The 21,909-nt window shown below is 35.3% G+C and overlaps 1 protein-coding gene across 1 annotated transcript; it reads right to left on the bottom strand.

Moving 5' to 3' along the window:
• Positions 1 to 865: 865 nt before the first annotated feature.
• On the bottom strand, positions 866 to 18,040 carry LOC143222640 (uncharacterized). Its single transcript, XM_076449397.1, has 7 exons — positions 17,464 to 18,040; positions 16,455 to 16,623; positions 13,380 to 13,562; positions 4,720 to 4,964; positions 3,232 to 3,438; positions 2,609 to 2,801; positions 866 to 2,044 (listed from the first exon to the last, which is right to left on the bottom strand). Exons 1-7 carry the CDS (start codon positions 17,654 to 17,656, stop codon positions 1,897 to 1,899), a joined length of 1,338 nt encoding a protein of 445 aa, XP_076305512.1. The 5' UTR covers positions 17,657 to 18,040; the 3' UTR covers positions 866 to 1,896.
• Positions 18,041 to 21,909: the final 3,869 nt, after the last annotated feature.

Genomic DNA, 21,909 nt, shown 5'->3' with positions numbered 1-21,909 from the left:
TCTAAAATAGACAAGGTTTGCAATGTAGAAGATACAAGAAAAATTAAGAAAAACATGACATCATGATTAATTCTCCTTGTCATTGCCGGGTATTCCGGACATTTGATAGAGACTAAAATATAGAGGACAAGCGAAAAGAAAAGCAGAAAAAAATAACAGACATACAACGATGTCTCCTCTTGTCAAATGTTTCTCAGGAAATCATTGGATTTGCAAACAGCATAAAATCAAAAGTCAAAAATCACAGTACAATACGATTTCAATCAGCACATACCAAGAACCTAAAGATCCAGAAGATTTCGAACACAGAAATATTAAAAGAAACAACAATAAAAAAAAATTAGAGTTAACATCAATAAATATACAAGATTAACATGTTCTATCTACAGTAGTCAATTGTTTCAGAGAAGATCAGATAATTAGTTGAAAGATAGTAAAATAATGGGACATGAACTATAACTCACACAGTAAAAGCCTTCTATATCCAACAAACTTAAAACACACTAAGTCAACGCAAAAGACACTAAACACATGGATATCTCTTTGAAGAAAATCCATAATAGGTGAATCAACTGTCAATGGAATCTCAGTTTGAACGAATAAATAACACATATACATTAAAAACCAGAAAATCCACATTCGAACTTTTAATTCAGTCACCATATAGAGTGAATCCTTTTTAACACTCCTTACATACAAAAACAGATTAGCAGATAAAATGCAAAGTGAAATTTAAATAGTAATTAGTTAATATTAGTGAAAATAGTTATCAACTAACAACTAATATCGTAAGCACGTGTTAAAGGTAACTTCAACAAATAATTATATTTATCTAATAAGGAAAATGTATAATTCTTCAGTATATGATTAGCTGATTAACTGAATGGAAATCGCTCAAAGATCCAAATGTTAACAATTAAATTCGTACAAATATTATTTGAGAAAATTATGTTAAGATCTTAATACTCCAATCTCTCAAAATCAAGAGCACTTTAGTTAACATTAGGAAATTATTGTAAAACGAATAACTTCCCAACTGTTTAATAAAAAAAAAACATTATATATGGACTATGCAAATTCAATTTCTGCACTAATGTGTATGTTAGTAATGTCTTTCTCCTTTGTAGCTTACGTGTTATTTTAATGGGGAAGAAGCTTGTAAGTTCAGAATATAGATAATTAAATTGATAAGAGCATTAGTAGATAAATGATTAGATTTTTATTTGATTAGCCAGTACTAAAGAGGGCAGTATGTTAACAGTGTTAGTGAATTTGAAACAAATTTTTTTTTTTTTTGGTTGATTGACGAGGAGGTGGTTTAACAGCGTTAGTTAGATTGGTAATATATTTTACATAAGTTTAATGTTTATAATGAATGGCATTGATTAGCATGAAGAGCTGGTAAGTTGCAATTAGATTGTTTGTGGTGTTTAAATATTTTGCTAGGTTAATAAGTTGAACGCAGCTAGATTATTTGGGTATGTTGAATAATGATTGGTCATTGGAAATTTCCACTAGTCTCTACCGTTTAAAATAGTTATAGTGTTAAAAAGTTTATTCAGTACTCTAAGTAAGAAATGATTTTACCACTTAAAATACAAGTACCATTTAAGACGCCTTATTGTGCAATTAAAGAAGTGTATCCTGTCCTAACATGAGCAGATAAGATGTGTTCTAAATTGCAAAAAGCTATTTCCTGATATCATTTATTTTATGTTGTTTTTATATGAAAAATTGCACTTGAAAATCCTTTATTATAATAATATTTTAAAAGAAACTAAGATGCTGAATTGCAATGCAGCTAGACAGTTTGTATCATATAGGTATACACATAAAGATATTTATTTCTTATAGAAACACAGTTCCAATTTAGTATCTTGTCAGTACTGGAACAGTTTATACAATGTTATTCATGTAACACGGAAGAGATAATGCTGAAGCATCAAATATTTCTTGAACTGCAGAGTAGGTAGAAATTGCTCCTGCTATCAGACCAATCATAATAATCGAGAAGAAATAAATCTTTTGATAAAGAGGCACGGTCCTAAAAAATACATAAAACTCTGTTTTCATTTCATTGACAATAACTCCGATTTTTTATAACCTGTATTATAAGTCAGAACAGTAAAAACCAGTGTCTAGAAATTTATGAAAGATGATTTTATTACGAAACTGGCAATAGTTAATAAACGAACGAATGAATTAAAATATTTAAATGATTAGAAAATCTCTTTAGCAATGTAGTAATTTTAGAAGTCATTAATTAGAAAATACATGTGAATTAAAACAAGAGAATGAAACTTAAGCATTGAATCACTACATAGACAATAGAGCGCCTCATCTTTCTTGGTTGACTTTTTATTTTGTGACAGTTACTTTGAGGTAAAATATTGTTATTTTGTTAATGTAAACCGATAATATATCAGTTATAACGATGAATGTTGTACTGTATCTTGATTAATTACAAAGGTCTAATTTTAATCTAACTTTATTATTAACGTCATCATTTCATCCAAGTTAGGGTGACCAGATTTCGAGACCCAGTCCTTGACCATAATTTCAAAATATTTTACGTATTAATTTATGTAAAAACATTCTTTAACCTCACCTTTCAGGCCAATTTGGATGTTTCTGGTAGGAAAGCTTCATGTAAAACAATGGTGGGAAAACAAAAGTTAGCAGCGTTAACGTTGATCCTCCAAATAGATTCAAGATTTTTCCAAAGTGTGGTACTGTTTCTGCTACAAACACTACAACTACCATAACTGTAGTTCTCAGTAAACACCGTTTCCAACCAAATTCTACCAATGGAAAAAACAAAACATAATGTTTCATTTATGTATTGCATTCTTATAAAACCTTTCCTTTCGCAGTAAGTGAAGTATCATGTATTTATTTCAATAATGCTCTAATTCTCTATGAAGAAAAATTAAGTAAATGTATTTGAATAACAGATCGTAAATATGTTTGAAATTGTTTTGTTATTCATATTGTTTTGTATATCCTCAAGTTTAAGTATTTAAGATATACTAACAGTTGAAGAATAGTATTTAATTTTCAGAATTATTCCAGAAAACCAAAGGGTTTTCTTTCAAAATTTAATACGATAAAATACTAAGCCATAAAACTGATAATGATTTTGTTTTAAACAGGATTAAGTTTATAATATGAACTGACCTGACAGCCTGGACGTTATATATATGAATGATTTTTTTTTAAACTATTGCTTACCAGGTGGAACACAAAGCATTTCTTCTAGTTCCTGACACGTGGGGTTAATGATTATTAAGAAAGTAAACAAGAAATGTCCGGCTAACATGATCTCAATTGTTGTTCTAATAGGTCCAGAAGACAGAGATAGAAGAACGTTAGTTTTCACCTGTTCTCCATATCCAGCATATCCAGCAATAGCAACAGGTAGATATAAAACCAGCAATGCTATAAAAGTGTAGAAATGTCCATATATAAGTAGTAGCAAATAAGTTCTGTAGATACGCTAATACACATAGCCATTAGTAGAACACATTAGTTATTATCACAACTAATTATTAAGAAAGATAAAAACGTTGTTGTAATAGTACAAAAGAACCATAACATTGACTAGTTATTTAAAAAGTGGCATCAAAAATATAAATGAAAATTATTGTAAGTCAAGTAAATAAAAAACAGTCTGGTAAATTGGAAAGATTTGTTTGAATCATTTTCTTAAATTGATTTCATCTTTAAGAAAAACATCTATAACTATATTAACAGTTCTAGTCTTAAGCCAGGATTTTCATTGACCAATAAAAGCTTGGAATATGAGTGCAGTTATTATTTCAAAAACAGTTATTGTTGTGATTCGTTTGTTTTTCAGTGCGAATAGTAGCGACAACAATATGAAACTATGATGTAAGATAAACAAATGAGAAAGTGATTCTTCTCGGAAACATATAGTAAATATCGTGCTGATTGATAGAATTAAAAGTATTTTAGTGAGAACCAGGTTGTGTTATACGTTTTAAGAATAATTACTTATCAAGTTATAAATAGCTGTATGTTTATGTTGAATTATAATTGTTTCTCAAAATACACGAATTATATAACCATTATTGTATTTTTTTTCGTCATGTATTATTTAAATAAACTTATTTTATCACAAAAGTATAAATAATCTTAAGCGATTAACAAAGATTCGCTTGTATTGTTGAACATACTACATTAATTTAGTTAACACCGAAACAGGTTCTGGTTAATTTACTGATGATGTGGTTAGAGTCTCGATCACCGCTGTTTGTATCGTATCCAAGCTCTGGTGTGGGGCGGAATAAATATGGAATATATGGTGTGGTTGGCATACTTTCACAATCTTATTTATTTTCAGTTACAAGTTCTTATAACTGTTGTAACACAAAGTCTCCCACCCATTTCATGTACGAAACAGATATTTTAAAATATTAAAGCAACCTGTTAAGTCTAAAGATGGTGTAATTCAGAATTAAAAAGCATGTTAGAAATGATATTATTAATTTGCAGAAAACACGTGTATTTTAATTTAATATCATTTAATAACATTTATGACGATTTTCAGAGAGTGTGAATAAACTGAGTCAGAATAATGGCAGTGTTTTATACCATAACATCCAGGATCAATTTCAAATGGAGTTAATGCTGTGAAATAGGACAATGAAGTTGTTCAGTTGAAATGGTTATATCTCTGTCTCAAAAACATAAACTTACCAAAATAGCTAATAGCTACGGCTATTGAAATCTTGGAACGGTCCTTCATATCATTTTGAATGGTCGGCAATGTTGTAATCCCACCAATCGCGAAATTAATTGCAGAAAATGAAAAACAGAAAGACTTTACTGTGGGTGTTGGATATGTGACGACATTTTCAACGTTATAGTGGTCCATTAAAATATTTGTAAACAGCAGAATAGAGGCAAACGTTGTAGTTCCGAGAGACCCGACTGCTACTGGCCTGGATAATAGAAAGAATCAAACAGACTTCTTATTTACAGATACTATTTTCATCATAAAAACCTTAGGAAACTTGTCATAATGTGATTATTAAATAATGCTTGAAGTAATCCAGGTGGATGGTAAAAAGTATCAAGTTTTTTTAGACTTTAAAATAAACATGTTCGCTCAGTTACTAGTAGTAAACTGTGTACGTTGTGTTTTACCAAATACAAGTTAGTATGTCTGCTCAGTTACTAGTAGTAATCTGTATACGTTCTGTTTTGTAATACAAGTTAGTATGTCTACTCAGCTACTAGTAGTAAACTGTGTACGCTGTGTTTTATCTAGTACAAGTTAGTATGTCAACTCGGCTACTAGTAGCAAACTGTGTACGCTGTGTTTTACCTAGTACAAGTTAGTATGTTTGCTCGGCTACTAGTAGCAAACTGTGTATGTTGTGTTTTACCTAATACAATTTAGTATGTCTGCTCAGCTACTAGTAGTAAACTGTACATTCTGTTACTTAATACATGTTAGTATGTTTGCTCGGCTACTAGTAGTAAACTGTGCATGTTGTGTTACCTAATACAAGTTAGTAGGTCTACACAACTACTAGTAGTAAACAACGTAAGTCCTGTTACCTAATACACGTCAGTGTGTCCTTACAACTACTAGTAGTAAACTGTGTAAGTTCTGTTACCTATGTACACGTTAGTATGTCTACACAACTACCAGTAGTAAAATGTATATGTTCTGTTACACAATACATATAACATTGCTTTTTGTTACAAGTAGGAGGGTATTAAAATCACAATCATTTTATGAGCTTTACTGGTATATAGTGACGTAGTGAGGGGGTGCAAAGGGAGCATTTGTCCTTAAGTGCCAAGTTCGGGTGCAACTAAATTAACAACCAGTTTACCCAAAATTTATCTGTTCACATAAGTCTAAGGATACGTGAATGCTATGCTTGGTATCAAATGTCAGAAATATTATACCTTGGAAAATCTCTTGTTTTTCAGCGTTATGTTGATTAAAATACACAGATATCTGACCCGGCATGGCCAGGTAGGTTAAGGCGTTCGACTCGTAATCTGAGGGTCGCGGGTTCGAATCCCCGTCACACCAAACATGCTTGCCTTTTCAGCTATGGGGGCGTTATAATGTGGCGATCAATCCCACTATTCGCTGGTAAAAGAGTAGCGCAAGAGTTGGCAGTGAATGGTGATGACTAACTGCCTTCCCTCTAGTCTTACATTGCTAAATTAGGGACGGCTAGTGGAGATAGCCCTTGTGAGCTTTGCACAAAATTCCAAACAAACCAAACCATGGCAGAGTTCACAGAGTCACCTGGTTTCGAACCATTCGTATAAATGGGATTGGAAGGATGTTTCAAAAGATGTTCAGCAAATAGAAGATGGTATTTTCAGTAAGGAGTATCCACATTCTTCAGATGACTCAAAGAAATGTCACATTTAGGAATGGTAATAAGCTATGGTGGGCTGAGCTGACCAATGGATACAGCGATGTTGTCCAAGGGCAGACCTAATTCATCCAACTGCACCTGGATATGAAGGTAAAAAAGAACAATGGTAGACTGTTTGTTCTGAAAAAGCCTAGCCCACTGAGGAAAGAAAACATAATCCCAGGTGGGATGCTGTTGTAAGAATCGAAGTTTTGAAGCATACAGAAAAGACAGTTGTAAATGGCAGAGATGTAGAGAAGGTTCATGAAACTCAATATAAAAACTCTTGATTGGAGAAGTGCAGAAGGCCTCTGTGCATCTAAACATCTTAAAGACTGAGGTCCTGGCAGAGCCATAGATTAGAGATCCATAGTCCAGTTTTGATCGAATAAGGGCACGATAGATTTTTAGCATAGAACATCGATATACTCCTCAAGAGGTGGAAGAGAGGACACAGAGGATGTTTAGTGACTTGGGAACTTGGCATATACATTACATGGCCAAAAGTATGTGGACACCTCTTCTAATTAGTGGGTACGACTCTTTCAGCCACACCCACTACTAACAAGTACATAAAACCAGTCATGCAATCTCCATAGTCAAACATTGGCAGTAGAATGGGTCATACTGTCATAGGATGTCACCTTTCCAACAAGTCACTTCATGAAACTTCTGCCCTGCTAGAGCTGCCCCAGTCAACTGTATACGCTGTTATTGTGAAGTAGAAGCGTCTAGGAGCAACAACAGCTCAGCCACGAAGTGATAGGCCACATAAGCTCACAGAACGGGACCGCCAAGTACTGAAGCGCGTAAAAATCGTCTGTCCACAATTGCAACACTCACTAACTAGTTCCAAACTGCCTCTGAAAGCAACGTTAGCACAAGAACTCTTCGTCAAGAGCTTCATGAAATAGGTTTTTATGGCTGAGCAGCCACACACTAGCCTACGATCACATCAGCTAGAGTGGTGTAAATCACACCGTCGTTGGACTCTGTAGGAGTGGAAATGCGTTCTTTGGAGTGATGAATCATGCTTCGCTATCTGGCAGTCTGACGGACGAATCTGGGTTTGGCATATGCCAGGAGAGTGCTACCTGCCTTAATACAAAGTGCCAACTCTAAAATTTTGTGGAGGAGGAATAATGGTCTGGGGATGATTTTCATGGTTTGGGCTAGGCTCTTTAGTTCCAGTGAAGGGAAATATTAATGCTACAGCATACACTGACATTCTAGAGAATTGGGTACTTCTAACTTTGTGGCAACAGTTTGGGTAAGGCCCTTTTTGGTCTCAGCATGACAATGCCCTCGTGCACAAAGCGAGGTTCATAAAGACATGGTTTGCCAAGGTTGGTGTGAAAAAACATGACTGGTCTGCACAGAGCCCTGACCTCAACTCCATCCAACACCCTTGGGATGAATTGGAACGTCGACTGCGAGCTAGGTCTTCTCGCCCAACGTCAGTGCCCGACCTCACTAATGCTCTTATGGCTGAATAGGAGCGAATCTCCATAGCCATGTTCCAAAATCTAGTGAAAGGCCTTCCTAGAAGAGTGGAGGCTGTTATAACAGCAAAGGTTGGACCAACTTCATATTTATGCCCATGGTTTTGGAATGAGATATTCAACAAGCACATATGGATGTGATGGTTGTATATCCCCATACTTTTGGCCGTGTAGTGTAGCTGCTTGATGTATGGAATAAAGGTCAGCTTAGAGTCAAATATAATCTCCAAAAACTTTGTTTCGGGGGCCACGGGAAGCACAACTTGTCCAAGACAGAGCTTGGAATCAAGATGTATTCCTTGTTGGCGGCACAAGTGCATGCAAACGGTTTTAGAGTTAGAAAAGGTAAAACTGCTTGTAGTGGCCCATTTCAGTAAATGATTGAGGGCAGTCTGTAGCTGCTGTTCAATAAACCTCATGCCTGATGATTGACAAAATACGTGGAAGTCGTCAATAAAGAGACCATTTGCAACTGTAGGAGGTAGATGTCCATTGATAGCCTTAATCTTTGTAATGAAAAGTGTGACTCTCAAGACAGAGCTCTGAGGGACTCTAAGTTCCTGTGGGAAAGAACGTGAAAGTGTCGAACCCACATAGACTTAAAATCGCTGTTTTCTTAAAAATGTTTAATAAAAGTGGGCAATTCGCCGCGCAACTCATATAAGTGAAGGTATCGCAGCATGCTTTACCTCCACATAGTATCATGAGGTTTCTCAAGATAAAAAATACAGAAACAAGATGTTGTCACTTGAGAAAGTCTTCTCTGATTGATGTTTCAAGTCGAATAAGTGGAGCACTGTCGTCGGAACACACACCAGGTGGGAAAGAGGAAATCGTTTGATTCGAGGAATCAAGTAAGACGAGCATTGACTATCCTTTCTAAGATATCTCACAGAGACAGCTCGTCAAAGCAGTTGGACAGTAGTTTAAGGAATCTAAGGATCCTTCCTAGGCTTAGGAAAAGGAAGGGCAATAGCACGGCACCAAGCATCAGGAAAACATTTTCCTGCCAGATCCGGTTAAAAAGAACCAGAATATTAGCAAGAGAGAGATGGCGCAGCATCTCGTAGTGAATAGTATCAGATCCGACTGATGTACTGTCAACCCAATGAAGAGCAAGTTAGAGTTACACCAGCGTAAAGGAGCGATTATAGTTACAGAGATGATCAGCCCGAAAGGAAGTCAATCGCTCTGCCCGTGTTTTGATGGCTAAGAAGGTTGGGGATGAAACAGAAGTGGTAGTTGCACGAGAAAAGCTTTCGTCGAGAGTATCAGTGATGTTCTGGTTATCAGAAACTTCCTGACCATCAGAGAGCAAGATCGAAAGGGGGACAAAAGTATACTGTCTACTGACCTTTCGAATCTTGTTCCATATGACTTTGGAAATGGTGGTAGAAGAGATGCTTGATGTGTATTTAATGTAAGATTCTTTCTAGCTCTGACATCTGACTTGTCGAGCATGTGCATGGGTCTGCTGAAAAGCAATGTGGTTTAAAAGCATGTGATACCTACGAAAGATATTCCAGGCCCATTTTTGAGACATTCGTGCCATATGACGGGCAGGATTCCACCACGGGCGAGGATACAGCGGTAAACATTTTGAATTTAAAAATACACTGAGAAGGTGCTTGGACAATACAATATGTCACTGCTGCCACGCAGTCGTCTATTGATGGCTTACAGACGACGACAGGATCAAGTTCCGCGAGCACAGTGAAAGAGGGCCGGTTGCCTTGATCCAACTTCCACTGAGGCATGCTGGTCAGGTGGCATCGACCATAGCCAGTCTCTCTCAAAATGATAGGAAAATGATCACTGCCCCGTGGGTGACTGTCAACCCTCCAAGAGAAGTAAGAGAAAAGCGAGGGGGAACAGAAGAGAAATCAATAGCATTAATAGACTGGGTAGGTGCTTGAAAATAATTTAAGAATCAGTAGTGACGAGAGAAAGGCTGTGATCTGAGAACATATGCTCAATATATTCACCACCCCAGAGGGGATTATGTCTATTAAAATTCCCCAGGATTAAAAAGGAAGACAGTAACTGACCAATGAGGGTATCAAGGTCTGTCTGAACGTAGGTCTCTTCAGGAGCCAGGTAAAGAGAACAAATAGTGATGGTATAACCCAAGGAAACACGAATAACTGCGGCTTCCATGGGTGTATCACGTGGCAAAGACGGAGTGAGCACATGCTCAATCAGCAGTGCCACCCCTCCATGCACTCGCCCATCACACAACTTGTCATTTCTGTGCATAGAAAACTGCTGAAGGGTGACTCCATCGGCAGGTTTCAGAAATGTTTCCTGTAAGAAATACACACAGGATGGTAAGAATCAATGAAATCCTTAATGTCATCTATATTCGAAAGAAAACCACCACAGTTCCACTGTATCAAAGTGACAATTTTTATTTGTGTAGAAGAGAATAAGGTAGGGACCTCTTATGTTTAGGATCACGTTTGTTTGTTTTTTTACTGGATGGAGGTATATCGACCTCCTTGTATCCTGCCTTGGGTCGAGTAGACAGGTCTCTGTCTGTGTACGAAGATTCCAGCGACTGAGATCGTGAACGAATAATCGTTTTGCATCTCGAAGCTACAAAAGAGGATAGACCCGAGGAAGCACTCGAATCTAAAGCCAAAGGAAGTGGAACTGGGCAGTCACTGGAAGGAGTGATGGGAACAGAGATGAAAGTAGAAATAGATTCGTTAACTATTTTAACTGTGGAGGACAAAAGACTCTTCAGATGTTTTGTAAATGACTCTGCTGGAGGTACAGAGAGATGTGTCTGCACTCCCACTGTTTTAGAAGAACATAGTGCAGCAGCATATGTCTGAGGTGGAGTGGGGTACAATAACTTCCGAGACTCTGGGTAGGAGGATTGTTTACAGTCTTCAAACGTTACATTAGTGCCAGAAATAGAGTAAAAGAGGTGTGAGCCACTACAGTTAACAATGTAGGGTTCCAATTCGCACTTGTAGGCGAGCCACCACAACGAGTACATCTTAAAGAACCACGACATGATGTCTTCAAGTGACCAAACCGCTGACACTGGAAACATCTAAGAGGGTTGGAAATGTATGGCCGTTTCTTACATTTCAGATAACATTTTTTGACTGTAATAGGAGGATATGGTGATGTAAACGTCAATTTTAGAAGTGACGCACTACCATGCAAAACAAGGACATTGCAGCTTCGCCAGGGTTTCATGAGTAATATACTCGAACACCATCATCAGACATATTGTCTATAACAAAAGTTGAGAACGTCCAACACTGGTACTCGTTTGACCCTAGCCCAAGTTGATTACCCAATTGACCCAAGGAGATTACCCGAAGGCCACCCATCTACAGGAATTCAAGACCAAAGTGATGTTAGGGTTGGACACCTCAATCACCAGCATTCTCTCCACCCATTCGCAGAGCGCCACGCACGGCAAGCACGTGGGTGAATGTTTAGATCCCAGAGGAGATAAACTGAAAGTACAGGACCTTCTCTGGGAAGTCCCTTCACTACAATACAGATATCCACCTCGAGGGGAAAAAGGCTCCACGGAAAGACAATGTCCTTAATCAAGATATTCCACAAATAGACAAATTTTCGATGTTTGGATAAACAATCCGTCTTTGTTGTCAGACTGCTACTGTTGTACAACAAAGTTGTACATCTGAAACAATCTAATTCAACAAGTTATCATAACGTCTGAATCCTAAAGGTTTATTTGCAGTTTCAGTAACGCATGATCCAATATGACGGTATATTTTATTAAAACAGCAGTGGAGATAATGTTTGTTTGTTTTAACTTGGACACTGCAAGGTTTCTAAACCTTCATTTTTGTGTTGATATTTATAAAGTGAACACCAATGGACGATAATACTTGGCAAATGCTATAATGACAAACAGTTCCTTCATTGCACAGAATGTACTATATCAGCAAGTGTTTGTTCGTTTTAAACCAAAGACACATTGGGTTATCTACTGTATCCATCGTGGGAATTGAACTCCAGGTTTTAGCATTGAAAATTTTTAGACTTGCCGTTGTCCTACTGGGAAGCATAAGCATATAAATCAAGGGTGAGAAGATAAAGACATACGTGCAATTAATCAAAACATCGATGAAAGTGACTTCTTCTTATGGCAGGATCAGTATATTTCACGTCTAAATGTATGAAAATTAAACCAGAATCTGTTTCTAAATACGTTGCACGTACAAATGTCTTTGTAGAAAACAAAAATGTTGTAATAAAGGTATGTTGATAATGTCTACAAACGTTGTTCGCTTCTCTACATAAAAAAATCTCAACCCAGACGAGCCGTTTTTACACATATATTTTTCTTTAGAAGTGGGTTTTCTCGTTATCACTGATTAATGTTCTACATAGTAGTGTGTTGTAGAAGGATTTATTTTATAATTTATATTTCATACACACACAGTCATATATACCATACCATTTCGCCTGTGATGGTAAAGTACAGATGGACTTTTGTGCTTACTAATGAACAACAACAGCCTTAGGTGTTTACATATTAAATGTAACTGTGTCTTCACACCGATAGGGCATCTTATTAGGATTCTAACATAAATGGAAAATTCCCTTCATTTTTGTATTTAAAGTAAACTAGTCGAATGTTGTATTCGGTGGCTGATTCAGCCTTCAAGTGTGAAATAATTATATATATATATATGTGCGTGCGTGTGCGTGCGTGTGTGTGTGTGTGTGTATGTGTACGATATTGAGTTAAAGCAAAAATTTCTCTAATCTTCGAATGGACTTAATAATAGAGTTCTTATTTAGCTTTGTTATAAAACCCCTTTTTTTGGACTGGCATCTGTTGTGAAAGTCTATTAGCGATAACAGTCTTACAAAGTGCAGCTGCACTTTTGTTAAAACTGGATTCCTCAGTACTTGATATCAACATTATAATTTGTCCGTGATAGTCAATTTATGTAAAAGACCAGAAACGTTTTGCAAATCGTGTTAAAAAGTCTTTGTAAAGTCCTAGTGCTTTCGACAGGTGAATCCGAAATTGAATTAATTGAATTAATTATCGAGACAGTGACTTTAGTCAGTTTTCTTATCAAACATCGATCACGACAACTTTGGAATGAACTTAAGCGTTGTATTCACCACCACAATTCTTTGTTGATTTCTGTCGACAAAATGCAAAAGTTACGTCCCGACAAGCAGAATATAAAACTAAACAAGACACCTTTCGGCACCTCGCGAAGTCTAAGACACATCAAATCCATGGTATTTTTTCCGAAATATCAGTAGAAGTTCCAAGAAAGTAATAATTAAGTTTACCTTGAAGCGACTCCTCGCTCGCTATCGTCTTCTATTGTAAATATAATAAAATAAAACTCGTGTAGTTATTTAGACAATTTTTTGTACGGATTTGTTAAACGAAAATATGTATTAAATAAAGAAGGAGAATAAGTCTTCTCATTCTTTTGAGTTCACTTACCAAAAGTCTTCTGGTGTTCCTAGCCACATGAGAGGGCATAAGATGGTTCCAAGTATTAGTATCCAGAAGCAAAAAGATAAGTTTAATTTGTCTCCTAATGACTGGATTAGTTCAGATGACAGCAAAAGAAATACTGTTGCAGCTCCAAATAAGGTAGAATTTAAACATAAAGATACTGCGGCTCTTTAGTAAATAGGAAGAAATAACGAATTAAAAACAGTAACTTTGGTTCTTAAATATACATGAACATATTTTGCAATTAAAACAAGTAATTTTGTACGATATTTGCGATATATTATAAACAAATATTGATAATTTTAAAGAAATATAATTTATTAAATTTTTTTGTGGATGGGAATTGGGATAGTCAGTAAAACTAATTATCACTTACCTGAAATGTATTATCCAAAATACATGTATAAAATACATTGTAGTCCAGCAATTAAATGCACAATCTTCAGATTAAATCATATTAATCCTTTACTTCATATAACAATACTCTTTTCCTATTTACAAAGTCAGTTAACGATAGACATCGCGAGCTAGGTTAAGGCGTTCGATTCGTCATCTGAGGGTCGCAGGTTCGAATTCCCATCGCACCAAACATGCTCACCCTTTCAGCCGTAGGGGCGTTATCATGTTACGGTCAATTCCACTACTATGATAAAAGAGTAGCTCAAGGGTTGGCAGTGGATGGTGATGACTAACTGCCTTCCCTCTAGTCTTACACTGCTAAGTCAGGGACGGCTAGCGCAGATAGCTCTCGTGTAGCCTTGCGCAAAATTCAAAAATAAAAAAATAGTTTATGATAAGAAGACTGAAATAAAAATAACTATTCACATTTGTACGACAAAATATTAGTAATGTTTCTTCAGCAAGTATTTTAGTTTTCTTTAATATGGTTTCACCATTTGATAAATTATTTCTAACAAGTTTGGAATAAAACTGCAAATATTTCGCAAGTTTACGCTTTTGTATTTTAACTCAGAGGTCGTTGAATACTACATGTGGTTAACTGAAGAAAAGTTTTGTATAGTTTATCTGTCACGAAGAAGAGCAAATGTTGTAAAGTGAATCAAGGCTAACTTTGTAAACTCCTTATAATATGTGTTTAGACTGGGAATTAATTACACTATGTAACAAAATTTTTACTCTTTCTTGTTTCTAAGCAGAAAGCGTTATTTCCCAATTGCTTATGCCTAAAGTAAATGGAAAAAGACCTATTTTTCTCTTCAAAGTTTGCTTTTGTGACCTGGGTAATGAAATTTTCAAATTTACCCATTTTCCAGAACATTTCAGGTAGATTCAGTGCTGAGTAGCTGATAGAGAATTTCTTCGAACTTACAAGAATTTTCAAGCACTTTCTAGAATATTGTTGAACTTACAAGAATTTTCGAGAATGTTGTAAAACTTACCATAATTTTCAAGAACCTGGCTCATTCTGTGCATCTCAAAGAGGAATACAAGAGCGTCAAGACTTTGCTAGAAGCCTTGAAGTATGATGAGTATGGCTGGGAGGTTGTCGGAAACTTCAAAATGGTGGCATTCCTGATGGGTCTCCAAGAAGGCTTTACCAAGTTTCCCTGTTATCTTTGCCTTTGGGACAACAGGGACACCGCAGCGCACTACAACAAGAAGCACTGGCCATAACAAACCGAGTTCTCTGTGGGGAGGCACAATGTCAAGTGTGAGCCTCTAGTGGACCTTCAGAAGGTCTTGTTCCCACTATTGCACATAAAATTGGGTCTTATGAAACAATTTGTCACAGAATTTTATAAGGATTCTGCAGCCTTCAACTACTTTCGAGACTTCTTCCCTAAGCTGTCTGAGGCAAAGGTGAAAGCTGGTGTCTTCACTGAACCACAAATAAAGAAGATACTGGGGTGCACTGAATTCCTCAAGAAGCTCAGTAGGAAGGGAAAAAAAGCTTGGGGCAGTTTTGTTGCAGTGGTTCCGGGCTTCTTGGGCAATCACAAGGTCGAAAATTGTGTGGAACTGGTTGAGGCTTCAGTGAAGAACTATGGCAAAATGGGCTGCAGGATGTCCCTGAAAGACCATGTCCTTGACACTCATCTTGATAAATTCAAGAACATGGGAGCGTACTCAGAGAAGTAAGGCGAGCGCTTCCACCAAGATATATTGGACTTTGAATGCCGCTACCAAGAAGCGTATAACGAAAACATGATGGAAGACTATATTTGGGGGCTGATACGTAAAAGTGATTTACATTAAAGTCGCAAATCTCGAAAACTACTCACTTCTAAACATTTTTGTGTAACTTTAGTATAAATACATGTAAATCTTGATTCATGTGTTGTTTTATTCAGACCTTATGTAAATAAAAATGTGCACATTTGCCCGTTTTTACACAGAAAATAGGTTAATTTCTAAATTTCATTATCCAGGTCACAAAAGCAAAGTTTGAAGGGAATAATGGCCATTTTCTGTACTTTAACAACAAAAGCAATTTAGAAATAACACATACTATTCAGAAACAAAATTTGTGTTATATGATGTTATGTAATAAAGCATTTCTAAAGGAGGTGTTTGTAGTTTGGTTGATAATTATAGAACAAAAATTCAGTAACTTTTGAATTATGTTTTTATGTAATGGCTAGTAATATAATATAAAATTAAGTGAAATAACTTGTAGAACACATTTATGTGGTATATTTATTAATGGGGAAGGATAAGTGTTGTAGCTTCTGAGTTATGTGTGTGTGTTTCGTCTAGCAAAGCCACAAAGGGCTATCTGCTCAGCCCACCGAGGGGAATCGAACCCCTGATTTTAGCGTTATAAATCCGGAGATATACCGCTCTACTAGCGGGAGGCCTGAGTAAGATGTTTGCAGTTTGAGTAATAACTGTGAACGCCACATGAGCTAATTTATTAATCTTGTATTCGTAGTTTCGCTAATAGGTATAAAGATAAAATATTTTTGTAATTTAATTAGTGATCGTATCACTTTCCGAAACGTATTTTTATAATTTATCTAGTTGCTGTGAAGAATAGTTAAAACATAGCAAGCTCCTCACACGTACTTTAGACATTGTAGCTTCAGTAACCTAACCCACCTCATGAAATGCCCTGAGGCTCGGAAACCGATGATTGGATAAGGAATCCTGACTTTAGTTTGGTATTCATTCCACCTCTCCTCTAGGATTATCCAACAACGAGCCAAAATGAGCCCACAATAACCAGAGTTAACACAACAAACAACTATAAGGAGAACCCCTGTCCAACCTAAAGATAGGAGAAAAAATAAATGTATATATGACATCCGTGATCAGTCAGTAAAACTATGATATTTATATCCTAAGATCTTGAAACTGAAGGTAAAGAAGATTGTATAACAACGTGTCAGCTACACCCTATGTGTTATATCCAGTCTTGAAGAAACTTTTCTTTTAATACTAGGGCTCATCAGGCTTACTGAGATACAACTAACACAGTAGTAACTGAAACACTGATTATATTATAAACTACACAAACAACAACTTTTACAATGAATCAACTTTATTTATCGTTCAAAAGAACTGGTTAACCAGCAGAGTAGTCTTTTAATTCCAAGAGATTAGATGGTTGGTAAAGAATGGTGTATTTAAAGTATATTTTTGTTTTGTAAGTGCCAAAAAAAGTAATACAACTTGAATGATTCCTTTTAAAACTGGAAGGAATTTTTAGAAACACAATCCATTGTCCTTTAGGTTTCATTTCGTTAGATTCGTTACACAGTTTAGTGTTAAACGTTTGTAAAACGTTGCGACTGCAGAAGATGGATGTGCCTTCATACCACTAGTAATTATATTTGTTGATTATTATCCAAACAAAACAATATACCAATAATATATTTTTACATATCTATTAATCCATGAAACATAAACTTTGAAGCAGCAATGGTAATATTCTGTATCACTGTATTTATGCAGTATAAAACATCATTCAATCAAAGACTTACACGTAAGTTTCAACTTTCATTTCATATTTAAGTATCTTTAAAACATTCATGCATGTGCGTTTGAGAAACAGAGTACATTAATTAATATTTGGTAATTCTCTTTTAAGATATATTTATTAACGTACCTGAGTCAGCGAGTGCATGTGGAAGAAGCAGAACGCCACTTCCAGCCATTGTTCCAATTAAAAACATGACTGCAGTAAACAAAGATAAGTTCATGATGTTTTTGTTGGAATCGTTTTCAGTTTGATTTTCCTTTGCGGTACTGGTGTCAAAAGATCTTGGAGAAACTAAAGGTTCATTTTCGATACTCATCATTATTTTTATAAAAACACAGAAAGTAATTTAGTGAACTCGTTCTTATAGATTGTTCTGCTTGTCACCTATCCTACATCTGGTTATCATTAAAATCTAGATTGCACCTGAAACATTAGTCTCTGAACTAGCTGTTCAGTCCACTTGTATCTAAGAGGTAATTCAGGTTGAAATTTTTAATTCCAATTTCCAAAATGCAGTTAACACCAAACTACTTGACAGGAAATTTCAAAATAACCAATTAGGTTTTTTTATGCCCGTTACTTAAAAGTATAATAAAAAAGTAATAAATTTAATATCCGAGTCAAGTTGTTTTCTACTTCTTTCTCTGGATCATATTTTCCTCTCAGTTATGCAGCGAGATGAATAACGCACAGTACATGTACATATACACATTCACTCTGCATATGTGTATGTGTACTGTTCAACTGGCATACATCAGCTGTACTGAACAAAATACAAGCAGCAGTTAGACACTATGTGGCTTACCAAATCGAAAAAGATCAACCAAGTCTCAGTTAGTCATTTTAGACGAGCTGAACATGTTATACTGAGTATAGATGATGTTTTATAAAAAACAATCTGAAGAGAATTTTTACATCGAGAATATATTATTTACATGCACCTTAAATTAGATATATTTTGAGCGGTATTATGTGAAAACGATTTTCAGTGCAAAGATTAAATTGTTTAGTTGAATGTCTAAATGAATATTCATGGAAACATAAAACTAATATTCATATAATTTTAAGGTAATTAAATATATTTTTGTTATTGAACATAAGCAAAATATTAAGTCGATTAAAAAGTACACTTTCTGATTGGCACAAGGAATAACGACTTTTTTATGAAATTGAAGAGATAGACAGTAATCCGTAAACGATAAATATGTAATGCTATCTGAAATATTATTGCACAGTAAACGAAAAACAGATAAACACCGTCTTTCTAACGTTATCAATTAAATATTCCAGTTTTTAAACAAATTAACAAAATTATTTCCTACGCAAACAGTGTATGTTATAATCAACTAATTATCCTGGTAGATATTTAGATTAAAAACCGTTTAGATTTTGGACCACAGTTATGTGATTCTAACCGTTTGTCATCTGGGGTGTCCGAAAATTATTAAGACCTTCTTCGCTCCGCACCAGGGAGTTTGAGTTATACATAATAGTGTGTGGGGTGGAGGAAGGGGAGCTTATTTTAGGAGGTTATGATTGACGTACGTGATTGTAAGACTCTGATGGAGGATGAGAAGGTATGTTCGGAAGAAGAGTAAAGACAAGGGCGGTCGAGTCCATCTGCAAGAATAAGACAAACTATTCCAACAAACAAGCCAAACAGGGCCATGCAGGAATCTGTAACATCAAGAGCTGCGAGCTGAAATCCACAAATCCATAACGGGAGAACCTAAGTGATTCCTGTTGAGTTCCAACCTAAAGTGTAAATTTGAGTTATGTTGAGATGTTAAAACCTGGAAGATAGTAGAATGAAACGTATGTTATGAGAGGTATAGCCTGCACTCAGTTACTATTAGTATATGTGAGTGTTGTTATGTGTGATATTATAAAGCGAAATATATTTTCTCAGTGTGTGTGAGTAGGAGGGGAGTAGCTGCTATTGAGGGGAAGCGTGAAGTGAGGGAGCTACGATCTTTAGCTTTATTATAATATGTGATGGCAGTTCAAAAGTTGTCTGGACTTGAGGGGGTGCAGTTCTGGTGGTGTTCAACGTAGTGTGAAGGTCTCTTTTGCGGGAGACAGCATGTTAGTCTAGATACACAATATTGGAGTTTTTGTAATTTAGAAAACAGTATTTTTCTCACGTTACAGGTGATCAGAGAGCTGTATTCCATTACGAACTGTGATGAATTTTTTGTAAGTGTGAAGTGTGGTTTGTGATTTGCAACAGTATATATCATAGCTTATTTTTTGAGGTGTGCTACTCTTGCTTGAAGTTTTTTATAGGTTTCTTTTATGCGTGAGTGCTATGTGAGATTGTGGTCAAATAATTTGCCTAGGAATTTGATTAATCAGGTCAGGGTGATACTGCAGTTTAAGAGTTTTAGTTTTACATTCTTAAGCTTTAGTGAAACTTCTACAGAAAATAATGGCTTGAGTCATGTTACGATTCAGGTTGATTCTCCACTTATTGCACCAGGCTGTAATTTTGTTGATTATTTTCTGAAGTTTGGAGGTTTCTAGAGTGAGAGTCTCTCTGGAAGTGTTCGTGTTATGATACCGGCTAAGGCAATTTATATTAGAGTATTGCCCTCTGTCGGACCTCAACTTAATCAAACCCAAAACAGTCGCAATTGCGCTAGTTAACATGATTCAAAGTAGGTGCTTAAAATACTAAAGCCACCTATGATGCTAGGCAAACCTGGTGAAAAGTTATGAATGAAATAAACAAAAGTAGCTGTAGAGACTATCCTCCTTATTTTTGAAATCATAATTACGCCATTATCTGTTGTGCATTCAGTGCATCATAGGTGTAAAAGGTGTTGACTATCTTACAAGGTAGAAATGCCAATGCAAAAACGGAAATCTGAGAGCTGTCATCTGACACTTTGTTTTTTATTCTATTAGGGTAATATGCCACACCTGGAAGATTTCTTTAGCATTTGTCCATAAAGAGTTCGCTGTTACTTTGGAAAATAAAGACTTTGATGATGAGTGAGTACCATCACAGTTCCATTCCAGCGTTGCCATCAGCACGTGATCAGTTAGCCCCATTGCTTATGTTTAGGTATGAGTACACTTTGAAATAAACCTACACACCACCTTGATAATTGCAAACAGCCATTTAATTAGGTGTTACGCCATGCAATTTGTTTCCTTGATTGTTTTATTTTATTTTTGGAAGAGTTTCCTGCAATCCGTTTAAAATTTATATCATCACATTTTATTGGTGATCAAAAATAAGTATTGAGTGAAAGTTTTTTGATAGATACATAAGTGTGTATGTGTTTTCTTATAGCAAAGCTACATCTGCTGAGTCTACCGAGGGGAATCGAATACCTGATACATAAGTGTATGAGTGTGTAATTGTTATAAACATTACTTATACATCCTAGCTACTTTAGTGCACCAATTGATAAGTCTGTTAGCCTTGAAGTATGTGTTAAGTTCAAACTTAAAAATAAAAAATCTAAACCTTTCATTTGTTTAATAATCTTATACGAATTAGTTTTCTTATTCTCAAGGAGCTGTGTGAAAAAATACACTTTTTTATTGTCACAGTTGGAATTAATTTTGTTTTTACTAATGATCATATAAATTTAGGATTCTGAAGAAACCTGTGAATTAATTAATCATGAAACCATTCTTTAAGAATTGTTGGTATTTTCTGACACACACATATATATATATATATGTATATTACCTATAGCTTTTGTAAAATACATTACCATTCAGTAAAACAAATGTTAAAATATTCCAGATTACACCCCAATCTGCATTATTCTTCATTCGATAAGTAGATATGTACTTTTGCTGATTTTCTACCAATGTTTTGTAGTAATATTAACTAGTAATCACCACTAAAATAAATGTGGCGATGGCTAATATCAGTTCCACAAAACAATGCAGACAATATAGAAGGGATGGCACATGGCTGATCCTTACAAAATAAAACAGACACAATGTAGTAGAATGCCAACAGATAAAAATAAGAAAATGAATCTCATTTGTGATTCAATAGTTATGTTAACACTAATTACTATGTTCTAATTCTTACCTGTGCTGTCTTGTTTGCATTGTTTTTGAAGGATTGATACTAGTCATACCTATATTTACTTACTTTTCGAATAGTTATTTTGCTATACTTGTTTTTTTAATGCAATATTTCAATAGACATAGGAAGGTTATATTTATAACCAATGAGGTTCCAACAGTAATATTTATTGTTTGTATACTATTGGTTCGTAATTCATGTTCTACCCTGTTTTAAAGCTTTTTTAAGAGAACACCAAATATCTGTTAGAAAGCTAACTTCAAAAAGATAATGATAACATCATTTATACAAGAATTATGATTTTTTAAAATTTACTACTACGTATTAGTAATACTTATAAAATCAGATATTTCCTTCGAAACTATGCCAGTTCAGTTGGTTTTTGAGTTATCACGCAGTTAAAAAAGCAGAAGAAAGAAAAACAAGAAATTAAAACTTTTTTTGCTATGATGTTTACAGACATTCGCTGAGCTTGTGACTCAGTCATCACATAGATATTGTTATAAAAGAAAACATTG

Source organism: Tachypleus tridentatus, chromosome 8 (genome assembly GCF_004210375.1).
Source record: "Tachypleus tridentatus isolate NWPU-2018 chromosome 8, ASM421037v1, whole genome shotgun sequence".
Lineage (NCBI taxonomy): Eukaryota > Metazoa > Arthropoda > Merostomata > Xiphosura > Limulidae > Tachypleus > Tachypleus tridentatus.
This window is presented reverse-complemented; position numbering and strand designations above follow the sequence as displayed.